General features: G+C 37.1%; 2 protein-coding genes across 4 annotated transcripts in view; one reads left to right on the forward strand and one right to left on the reverse strand.

The window, feature by feature from the left end:
- Window positions 1–815, forward strand: part of LOC104809620 (putative transferase At1g60990, chloroplastic) — a 4,366-nt gene extending 3,551 nt beyond the window's left edge. For all 3 annotated transcript variants that reach the window (XM_019202074.1, XM_019202075.1, XM_019202076.1), the window contains 2 exons: window positions 68–198; window positions 391–815. In XM_019202074.1, the coding sequence (XP_019057619.1) occupies window positions 68–198; window positions 391–594 (335 nt within the window). In that variant the 3' untranslated portion in view covers window positions 595–815. The remainder of the gene's footprint in view (window positions 1–67; window positions 199–390) is intronic.
- A 1,690-nt stretch (window positions 816–2,505) lies between these two features.
- Window positions 2,506–9,072, reverse strand: LOC104809621 (DExH-box ATP-dependent RNA helicase DExH9). The gene is made up of 14 exons (XM_010535662.1): window positions 8,671–9,072; window positions 8,139–8,339; window positions 7,844–8,062; window positions 7,207–7,545; window positions 6,584–6,688; window positions 5,984–6,094; window positions 5,278–5,528; window positions 4,927–5,050; window positions 4,555–4,837; window positions 4,305–4,459; window positions 3,731–3,874; window positions 3,414–3,646; window positions 3,022–3,286; window positions 2,506–2,911 (listed from the first exon to the last, which is right to left on the reverse strand). Exons 1-14 carry the CDS (start codon window positions 8,929–8,931, stop codon window positions 2,633–2,635), a joined length of 2,970 nt encoding a protein of 989 aa, XP_010533964.1. The 5' UTR covers window positions 8,932–9,072; the 3' UTR covers window positions 2,506–2,632.
- Between the last annotated feature and the right edge of the window lie 3,368 nt (window positions 9,073–12,440).

The following is a 12,440-nucleotide window of genomic DNA, read 5'->3' on the forward strand; positions in this document are numbered from 1 at the left end:
TTTCCCTACGGGCTACGGTGAAATAAGAACAATAAGATATGCCAAAACCTGTCTTTAAACATCGCAGGATGTTACAAGGGGCAGGAGACGATATCACGGCTCATAACATACGACGGAATCAAGCAGAAATTATGTGGACTTCGGCTCTCTGCGCATGCAGAACCCGGGAGCTCCATTACGCTCGACGACGGAAAAAAGGTATTAATGTTATTAGTTTTCTGTTAGGCTTTCAGTTAGGAGTTAGTTACTGAGCTAACAGACTCTTGAGTTGTATGTAAAGCAGTTTCCATCTGTTTCTCTTGTTTTGTCGCCATCCAAACAGCTTCTCGTTTAGATCTGATAACTGGTGTTATCTATCGTTCTCCTGATAAACTCTATAAATTATTGCAGGTGGGGAAGGTGACGAGCTGTACATCGGGAAGGCAGGAGTCGGAATATTTTGGATTAGGGTACGTCAAGAAACAAGCGGCGTGGACGGGAAACAGGTTGCTTGTGGGCGAGAACATCGTCGGGACAATAGTTGAAGTCCCATATCTATCTCGGCAAAGCCCTCCGTTCGACAAATCGAGTTCTTCACTAGGAGGAGAGCGATAGCAGGCGGAAAATCTCGGACAGAAAAATCTTCCGACAGAACTAAATCACGGATCATGCATATGTTTGGTTCAATAGTTATTGAAAATCGTCAATAACTTCAAAGGGAACATGATATCGAAAATTTATGGATATGTATTTCTCGTAATCGCAATGATGAATAATCAGGAATAGGACAACTGCACTATTGAAATGGTACGAGTAGCTTTCCTGTTTTTGGTACATGGTCTTGAATTCGTTGTTCGAATTTTGGATATTTACGGAATATAAATAATTAACATATGAAAAATAATATTTCTCAATTGATTAATCATAAGGATTATATTTAATCTAAGGGGGTGATTTGTTGTGTGGTCACCACACGTAAACGAAGCATTTGCTATGCATAGGTTACATGGTGATTAAAAAACTGATCATTTGAATCGTAGTCACCTGCAATCGCAATCAAAAGATTTCTAATCGTAAGTACATAACTTTGTGTTTCGGTAACTTGTAAAAATATTAATATATATCTTATTGATGATTTTGTTTAGTGTTTGATTAGATTATTTTTTCGTATTAAGATTTAGTAAAAAATTACAATAATATAATGTGATTATAGAATTTTTAGGTTTAATAATAATTATTTTTAATAATTTTTATAATAAAATTATATTTTTATTTTTTAAAAAAAATTATTCATTTGTTAAATATTCTAATTTTGTTCTACATATAGGATTTAGTGAATCCTGAAAATCATTCTGTAATCGATTACTTGAGAGCGTGTCATTAGAAACGATTTGGAAGTGTTGCAGATTCCGAAAGAGTTGACCCGAGATCGAAATGAGTGGAGAAGAAGGATTCATGCGACCGATCGAAAATGAAGAGGCCATGTTGTTATTGTTGTTGTTGTGTCTCTATTAAATTTTCATTGTTGACTATTTTATAGATATATAATGTTTATATTCAAAAGGGGACGGATATATAAAATTCTTATTCAACATGGTTTCAAACTTGAAGAAGATTTTGCTCTTGCTCTTGTTCACCCATCGTGTGAAGAGAATTGAGAGGCCTTGCAAAAGCAATTGGCCTCCTTTTCTTCAGAGACATGGAGAGAGTTCTATAAGCATTCTATGTCCCTACGAAACATACTATTCAACAATATCAGAGTCCTCTTCATAATATAATGAAGTATTTGCGTGTCAAATTTCTAATATACAAGTTTCATATCCAACATGTTAAATTCATAACGTTTTGTAATAAAAACAATGTCTCTTGTATCAATTGTTTTCTCAATTTCTTATCGTTGTCTCGAAAGGTAATATCTCAATCCCATATGAGATTATATTGAACTATGATGATATTATATTGAACTCGGACTAGGATTGCTTCTTATCGAACAAGAGACATTCTTTCTCGTAAGGGAGACACTCTTGAGGGAATCAACGGCGTGAGATAACTGGAACTCGTTCGTTAAGATGTGAGCCTCGTCCAAGGAGATGAAACTCTCATCTAGACAACGATAAACGTCTTGCGTTGAAAAACGAATTTCCTCCAATTCAATCTTTTGTTTTAATTGAATGATATTTATATCGATGGACGAATAGAATGTCGTCATGGTTCATTCCAAAATGCATTTTATTACAAAATAAGGAGTAAGAATATTATTCACATTTTTCAAGCACATCTCCCGGACATGATTATCGATTTCTCTGACAAAGTTCCAGACATGTTGCGGTATTCCTGGAACGGTCAAGTTGCAGCCGAGAATGGGGCACGGAATTTAGGTAAGAGATAAACTCTCGTTCAAACAGGAAAATCGAAGGTTTGACTTGACGTGAAGGTACACAATAATGAAGCCATATCCTCGCGCAAAACCCTTGATTGTCCTGTGGAGCCACCAGAAGAGATTATCATTGTCTTCACACAAGGATATATCTGAACCCAGAATTGATTTCACATTTCACTCGGAAATCTTGATAATAAACTACAAATATTCATCTGAAACAATCTTCCATTCTGCCAAAAACCCTAAAAAGAGAAAGAAACTCTTCTTGGGTTATCACAAGTAGAGAGAAGCTGCAAAAACAATGTCTCTCTTGATCATAGAAACTGCATCTTCGAACTTGGTCTCGAGCTCTGTTTCTCCAATGGATTTTGCAGCTACTATGAGCTGCTGAAGAACTTCCTCCAGTCTCCTGATTGCCCTTATCAAGCTCCCTTCGAAAACGTGAGCCATCTCCATGATCTCGTAGAACTTCGACCCTCTCGCCCACGCGTACACCACTTCCATTATGTCGGGTCTGAACGAGTTCACAAAACTCTCCACTTCGATCTGGACCTGCCACATGTCCGAGCAGAAAGAAAACGGCAAGATGACAATGAGTTTGGCAGTGGATGGATTGTTCTTCCGTCACTAATGGGAAAAGGGACGAGAGAGAAGTAAAGAACCTTGCAGTCGAGCTGAACCTTGGCAACCCGTCTAGCGGTTTCTTGTAATTGGATGAAGAGCAAGTCGAGTTCTTCCCGTGGTTTAGCGGCGTCGGGAAGTCGCTCTTGCCACACGAAACAAGAGAGAAGAGAAACCAACTCTTCTACCTTTATTTCTTTGAAAACTCCGCTGAACATGAGCTCTGTTAATGTCAATTCTTCTGCACTACTGATTTCACAGGCAACCTTCCCCTTCAACTCTACAACGTTATCACTTGTGACGTATCTGGCATAAAAAAGGGTGATAATTTCATACTAAAAATCCAGAAACAGGACAGACAAGATGATTGATTTGGCTGTATCTGAATGTAGAAAGTCGAGGCGATACGGTCACATCCAAAGAATATGCTTACCCGAGTCTCCGCAAAACACGTTTTCTGGCCTTAAGTTCATCCTTAAACGCCAACGTCGTTGAGGATCTTACAGTTTTTTTCAGTGATTTAATCTTTGCATTTAGCTCTTCTTTCTTGTGTAGAACTTTCAGCTTTAGTTCAATCAGAGGAGATTCTGCAATTTTGTGTTTCTCAAATAGGTTTTCTAGAGCCTCCAGACGACGGATCGCCTTCTTGTATGAGCTGCTCCGAACCTAAAAAGGCAAGTTTCTGATTATCTCCGAGACAAAAAACATAGTCCAAAGCGGAAAAAAGATATGAAAGAGCTCGGAATATACCTTCATGTCTGCTTCGGGATCAAGGAGTAATCCATGGGGATGTCTAGAAAGTAATGTAGAAACCTTCTTCAGAGCATTCTCTCGAGCTTCCAGTGGCAAAAGATCTGCTGGTATATTCATGATTGCACTACTCATACTCTTAATCTGAACGAAGAACAAACAATACATGAGTTCCCTAACTTCCCTTAAGAGACAGCACCATTTTCTCTTAGGCTTTAAAGTGAATACTAGAACAGACATTGCAACAAAGACATCAAATAATCAGGCCATCTACACAGGATATCATCAGGATAACTAGATAGGAACTAGAATTAAGTTGTGAGAACGGCGGTTCGGTATTTTTTTTCTTTCTTCCAGAAAAAATAGCATATCTTCTGGATGGAATGACTCTATCTTTTATATTGCAAATTAGATGTTTGTAAAAAAATTGCAGCAGTTGAAAATTGGCCTTGTGAAAAAAAAAAGTCGGGTCTAGACCCGCACCATAGTTATTTTTGGTTATGTAAACGATACAACACAGGAACTTGAAACCGGAAAAAGGGGGAATTAACAAACAATAAGACAGCCATATTACCTGAGATAAGGGAACAGATACGATAGCAGGCTCTCCTCGCTCCTTGAGTGGCACAATCTTAAATTTCTTCTTCCCGACTTCATCTTTGCTAATTACACATCTAGTCAGAACATCTACCGTGTAATTTGCATCTTCTGGTCTTATATTCGCATCATCTGGAAGGATAAAAAACCCACAACAAAGTCTAATGGTACGATGCATGCTGAAAGAGAACTATATTTAACTTAAGAAGTCCTTATATATCTTTTACCTTCACAGGAGCTTTTGACTTTGGTAAATTTCAATATCACTCCCCATGAATCCTTGTCTTCAGCAGAGAAAGATGGTTGCTCTTCATCATCGCTGGTGCAATAAATACACACAGCCCTATTAGGCCGCAAAAAGGGTAAACAATGCTTTGGGGAAAACACGATATCACGGATTTCCTTCTTCAGACTCTTATATTGTTGGATTAGATTATAGTAATTCTTTAAGCTTTCTTCTTCTTCTATAATCATAGAATCTCTCTCTTCCTCAAGGACCTTCACTTGTTTCTGTAAAGACCATGGTCCTTATTAACATCAAAAGCAATCAAATAACATATATTCAACCAATCTAGAATGTTTGCATTCAGAAACTATACCTCAAGGTCAGGAATAGCACGGTCAGTCTGGAACTGGAAGAAAGAATTCCGAAGCAGATTCTCAGGATCACCATCTTCAGACCGCAATTGATTAAGAAGCATGTTATAGCTCAAGTGGAAGGCACTGAAAAAAAAGGAAAATAATCATCAACACATATGTCAAATATTCAAAACTCTTCAAGTAACATCCACTAAATCAACATGTCGACGAGTAACATTCATTCCACTGAATCGACTCAATATCTATGAGTAATATTCAACAGTTTTGACATTAACAGAATCAAGTTAACCTTTGTCCATGAACTCCAAGGGGACATTATGAATACCTTTAACACTTACACAGTATATTACCTGTTTAAAGAATCAGCACTTCCTTTGAGCATTGATTTAGCAATAGCAGGTTCCATCTTCTCATCAACCATGAGGATACAGATACCACGCTTGTCAATACCTCGACGCCCGGCACGACCACTCATTTGTATGTACTCTCCACTAGATAACCATCGGAACTTGTCTCCATCAAACTTACGCACATTTGTAAATACAACTGTTTTTGCAGGCATGTTCAATCCAATACTGAAAGTCTCTGTTGCAAACAAACACTGAAAGACGATAAGTCAGACTTATGAAACAGAAAGAAAACCAGGAAGAGTAAACAAAAAGCCAGAATGGGGGGAAAACTTGAGAAAGAAAATCACTGATGCATTTCTAAGAAGAAATGAACACACGGAAGGTTTGAAAATGCACGTAACCAGTTAGAGTTCGACAAATTTACAATACGTGTCTTCAACTTATTAATATAGGATAAAGAAAATTAATTTCATGCCAAAAGTTACAGTAGCCACTAAGTTTGAAACATGACCTTTAGAAACTTAGTATTAGACCAACAACAACACAATGAACTTCATATGGGATAATCATAAGAAGTCAAGACGAATAGTGTAGATAACCTTGCCAGGTCCAACAGAGATTAAAGAACCAAGGAAACAACACAATGAATCCAACCAGATCTAGAAGATATCAAGAACAAAAAAACAATTGTAGCTATTTAATCTACCTTTATAAGACCTTCTTGAAATAATATCTCAATTACTTCTTTCAAAATTGGAAGCAAACCAGAATGGTGCACACCTACACCGCGTTTTAAGATCGGTAAAATATTAACAACCTGCAATCAATGAAAGACAGGAATCAAGTCAAATTGGCCAAGGGACAAATATTAATGAGAGCCCGAAACAAATTTGAAACAACCCTCATCCAAATAAAGATTGAACTGACCATTGTAGACCATAAGATTCAGAGAATTGCAGACATTACAAAATTGTTAAATGAATAATAGAAAAAGTAAATTATTAACATTTAAGGGAAAGCTTATCTAGACAGGATGACTGCTAAGAGCAAACAGAATGTAAAAAAGAACTATTAGCCATTGCTAGTCATATAGCACAATTGGTCACAGCCAGCCTAGTATGATTGGCATCATTTGTTAACTCAGACGTATATATTCAACAGTAGTTTAACACAGTTTCAATATATATCTGCATGTATGGAAGGCGATCCGTGATAGTACTTCTCAAGAGACAAAACCAAACATCATTATATAAACATTCATCGCTGACCATATAGTATAAAACGAATATCTTAGTGAGAGCTTTACCTGTGGTAGCTTCTTATCATCATCTGAAAGCCCATCAATAGCATTTGTAAAGATTGCCTCCACAAGGTCTTTCTCGTCATCATTGTTTAAATCCATCTTTGACATCTATGGGGAAAATTGAGAGGCTTTAAGATCAATTTGAAACATCAAAGGACAAATGATAAGCAGATGACGATCTATTAGCCACACCATTTTAAACCAAAGATGTAGAGTAGTGTAATCCTAAGCCAGAGGGGAACATAGATAATTAAATGTCACAATCGTCAGACTACCTGTACAAGCAAATTAAACGAAGAAACAATATGGAAGAAATAAAAAGTTAATAGAATTTGACAACCATTCTAATTCCAGATCATCTTATAAGTATAAGATAGGCCACCCACATTAATATAAGAAACACAGAACCAATGTTTCTGCCAAAATTCCCCTTTTTCCAGCAGAAACAGAGAGCACGAAAATACTAAGCATTTCAGGATCCTTTTTGGCTCACAGAAACCAAACTCAAAACGTCAACCCATTAACATGAAAAAAATTGGTAAATATGATTAACTATATTTGCAATGAAAGTTATCTGCTAAATGAAAAATTCACCAGAAAAAAAGAACAAAACAGGAAAAACTAACCTGCATTGCAAGTGCCTCACATTCTTTCTTGCTGAAACTGAACAATATCACAGGATCATATTGACGCGTAATAATCATCTTTACCAATTTGAAGATGTCGCTTTCTTCACCAAGTTTGCCGACCACTAACCCCTTTTGAAGCTTTACATTCCCTCTTTTCTTGTCAGCCTCATTAGAAGGAATCAGGGCGTTTAAAGATTTTTGGAAGCTATCCTCATGGAATTTACCCTTTTCGTTGACCACCAAATAGAGGCCATTACCTCCGGCAGGAAAGACGTAGTGCTGAAGAGGTGTTGGCCGATAATCAGTGTAAACAATGTGACATGGTTGTCGGTGAACCTGCAATACCACGACCAAGTTATACCATATGCATTTCCTATTTCTAATTTCAAGTGGAAATATCATTAAAATGGAAACCTCAAGCAAGTTAGCACTAATATGAGTCATATTACCAGCTCACTTTGTAGATTCAACTTGAAGAAGTTTAAATCAGCAATAGACATGCATCAATCACACAGAAGAACAAAAGCACTACAGCCAAAATCATAAGTTGACATGAAGGAGAGATACACAATACATATTATTGATACATTAACACAAGAGAACAAAATCTAGAGGTGTTAGCAAGGGTAATCACCTTTGCAACCCAATCGGCAAATTCTTTGGCATTGGGCACAGTAGCTGATAGAAACACAAAACGGGAATTCTTCGGAGCCATTACAATGCTCTCTTCCCAAACCACTCCTCTCTCGCTATCACGCATGTAATGTACCTCGTCAAAGATGATCCATGCAACTTCCCTCATAATCTCTGACCCCTTATACTGCATGCTACGCAAGATCTCTGTCGTCATGACCTGAAACAAAGGTCACAGCTAAGAAAGACTAGCAAATAAAGCAATTTCAGTCCAATCAATTGCTACTGCTACTTACCAGGCAAGAAGCATTAGGCTCGATCGTCACATCCCCGGTCATCAAACCAACATCAGCAAACTCTTCTTTGAAATCTCTGAACTTTTGATTGCTAAGTGCCTTAATGGGCGACGTGTAAATAACCCTCTGCTTCTCCCTCAAAGACATGGCAATAGCATATGAAGCAACAACCGTTTTCCCAGCAGAAGTATGAGCCGAAACCTACATATTAACACGAATATCAGAAATTTCTTACTTTCATACAAATAACACAGTTCTTCTAAACCACACAGAAACCAGGAAACTAAAATCCTGAGTTCAATAGTTGCTCCTTGGAAATAACTAACCATCAAGATTTTCGCACTAAACAGATTACACAAAAGATAACTTTAGAGACCAAATCAATTATATAACTACACTAGCAGCTGAAAACTAAATGAATCACCACTAAAATAAATCTCCACACTTCGCTACTAAATCGTAGAAAATTTTGGAGCTTGAGCCGATTAGAAATCGCCCCAAAAACCCATCAAACAAGTTCGATTGAGCTTACCATTACTGACTCGCCATTATCGAGGCACTTAATAGATTCAGACTGAAAGGGGTCAAGAGTGAACGAGAACTCTTTCGCCGGTCTCTTATCTCCTGGACCGGTCGTCTTGATCGCCAGAGGAACGTAATTTTCCGGGTACGAGACATCGTGGATGCAACCCACCAACTCGGCGGTGACGGGAGAATCATCCTCTCTCTGCAGCTTCTGCGGCGGAGAAGAATCCGTCGGTTCTTCTGCCGATTTCCTCTTCATTGAACCCATGAAGAATCGTCAAAGCGCACAAAAAACCGTAATAAATAATAGATCGAACTCCGGCGACGATTCTCTATCTGAAAACTGCCGGAGAGTTCGACAGCACACAAACACGGAGAGGTGAGAGAGGAGGAAGAAAAAGGCGTCGCAGGTTTAGACAAGGAACAGCGGCTTAAATTATGCTTAGACGGTAATAAATAAAGGAAATAAGGGTAGAATTGTAAATTCAGAAAACAAACCAATGTAAGTCGTTTCCAACCGGGAAACCCTAGGAGGCCAGGACACGACTGGCACTCTTCTCTATCGCATCACGCACACTAATGCATAGTATCATTAGATAACGAAAATATTTTGAACACCAAATACAAAAATGTTTGGAGATTAAATTTAGCTGAATAATTTTGTGATTTATTATAAAATTTAGATTGAAGAAGAATATTGTATGTAACAATGTTATATCTTAAAATATTTTAAATATCGTAATTTTTTAAAAATATTTTATTCGAACAATTTACAATTAATAATATGAAAAAATCCATAAAAATTCTCCAATTTTTTAAAATCTACAAAAAAAAATTTCAATTAAAAATTTAACAAATATATTCCCCAATCCAATTTTTTTTACAAATGAATACCCAAAGAAAACGACGTCATCATATCGATAGTTTAATCTAACTTTTTTTTATAATCAGGATGGGTCTTCGGGACTTCGACCCGACTACATCCACCTTAGGTCCAGGATCATCCTTTGTATATGGACCATTTTAGTCCAAAAATTACATCCCTTCCCACTGTTGGGTTTCCTGGGATCTCATGAGCGAATCCTATTCCTAAGAGATCGGTTCTAGGGTTTGCGCAGCGGATGTAAAACAAAAATTTGATAAAACCCTAAAACATATCATGCATGATCTTGTAGAAACGTTAGAACACTTACCTCAATCGATCCGGGGCATGTACCAATCGAAGAACACGTCTGATCACTGTAGGCAGGAAGAATACCTCGCCCTCTACACGTATCCACACCTCGGGATGGATTCCAACCTTTGGAACTTGTCTGCTAGGACTCGAATCTTCTATTGGATGATGTGCTTTGAGAAAACGAGATGTAGATTACTTCTTCAACCCTCTAGACTCTCCAAAAAGGTCTGAAGAAGTTCTATTTTTCGGCTCAATAGTGTTAGGGTTATTTTTCTCCTCTTATCCAAGTGATTAACCCTAGATCCGGACTTTTAAAATTAAGTCGGAAACCCAGACCGAACGAACTGCTTAGTAGTCCGTTCGGTCTGGACACTTGGTCCTTTCGGATCAGTCTCATAACTAGGTCCATTCGGACCGACAGTTCAGTCCGTTCGGTCCAACACTTGGTCCGTTCGGACTGAACTCTCTAGTCCGTTCGGTCCAACAATTTGGTCCGTTCGGACTAGATGCTCCGGTCCGTTCGGTCTACTCCTAGACCGGACGGTTCGGACCTTTGTCCAGATTTCTCGATGTTTTTCTCGTGCATCTGTCCTTCCTTGCGTGTGTGACCCTGTAGGCTCATTCGATATAGCAGTATAACCCGAAATCTCTATTCCGGATATACAAATCATAGGCGGTCTCTAGCAAGACACTATGACTACCTATCTCGAATAGAGTTTGTTCGTGATCAGTGATGATTCCTTTTGATGATTCTTTTGTATCACTATATCATGTGTCGAATATAAGGTATGGACAAACCACCTTATCTGATTCGACTGCATTCTCGTTCACTGAGTTCGACTGTCTGAAATAGACGACATTCGTCTATAGTGCGGCCACACATTTCTACAGTCTCGCTCACTCGAGGGGCCCAGCGATATCTCTCTCTTTTACGAGAGGTACAAATCCCGTCTTGACTATCTACAATCCAGCACATGATTCGTTTCGTACCTGATACACGCCTTTATAGTCCTCCTGTTACGCAGGACGTTTGACGTATTCAAAGCACGAAACTCCATTCCGTAGATATCTCAGGTCTTAGGATCCAATCATGGAACCGTCATATGAGATTCAAGTCATGACGCTAGTCCATGTGACAATCTCATGCGGGTCAATCCAGTATTCTGTTCTCCAACGAATACCTATGACTGTGATCGTATCCAAATACTTATGATCATCTATATGATCATCAATCACACATCATACTAGTCTTATTATGTCATCATTCCCATAATGACACAAGACTAGGGAGTTAAGTATCATTCATAATGATACATGGATTTCATAACACATCTAGTATGCAAGAACATGTAATGAATCAAATACTCTAATAAACCATAGAAAGTATCAATACATCAAATGTATCTTAAGAAAGCTCATAAACAGTACATCATAGAGCACTAAACCAACACCCACCAGTGGAATCGAACCTAAGACCTTGAGGATGACTTTGTCACCTCTCAGCCATTGAGCCACCAACTGTTGGGTTAGTTTAATCTAACTTGACATGTCGTTTCGCCATGTTAGTGTACACATAGGTTGCCATGACAAATATTTTGAAACCGATTCGAGACTTCTTCACAATTCCTCATTTGGGACCTACGCTTGAAATCTCAATAATTCTACTATTACCTTTATTTATTTTTGTAAAGAGATCTTAATTCTCTTTTAAAAAAAATTATATTTCTTTTGCTTGATTTATACTCTGTTTTAATTTGGAAAACCAATTTCCATAATAATTATCTTTTGTTGATCTTAATTTAAATGAAAAAGTATCTGAAAATTCCTAAACTTGTAATTTGGTGTAATATTAATTCATTAACTTGTAGGTGCGTCTATTTATTTCCGAACTTGTATTTTTAAACACAGTAATTCGTGAACTTGCTTAACAGTTTCATAATCGTCCATACCACTAATTGACCAAAGCAAAGTTTAGGAATTATTGTATTCAAAAATGCAAGTTTAGAAATTATTGTATTCAAAAATGCAAGTTCAGAAATTATTGTATTAAAAAATACAAGTTCGGAAATAAATTGGCGCACCTACAAGTTCAGAAATTAACATTAAACCTAATTACAAGTTCTGGAATTTCCAGATAATTTTTTGCTAATTCAAAATATTCTGTTTTTCTTTCTTTCATTGTAATATATTGATTTATTTCATTAAGTATTCTATTAATTTGTTTTTTTCTATCATTCTATTCATTAATTGTGATTCATCTAATGTTTGGAGTGTTTTTGGACGTATTTCTTACAATTCGTAGATTTGATCTTATCAATTTTTGATACGTGATGTTGTTATACCATATCCACGCGGCAAAATATAAAAAATAAGCTTGATTCCAAATTGGATGCTATTAGTGTATGTATGCTACCGTGTATATATGCTATTTTTTTGAGACATTTTTTTAATCGTTCTAAGATTTGTTCTTTGTTAATAATTTGTATAATATCTTGTAGTTTGTTCGGACTTAAAGACCTCAGAAGATCGAAATTTTTAAACCAATCTCTTAGTGAGATTTTTGGAGAGAATTCTGAAAATTTTTAAAAAAAGAAGTTTTT

The sequence above is a fragment of the Tarenaya hassleriana genome, unplaced genomic scaffold, assembly GCF_000463585.1.
Source record: "Tarenaya hassleriana unplaced genomic scaffold, ASM46358v1 Cleome16, whole genome shotgun sequence".
Lineage (NCBI taxonomy): Eukaryota > Viridiplantae > Streptophyta > Magnoliopsida > Brassicales > Cleomaceae > Tarenaya > Tarenaya hassleriana.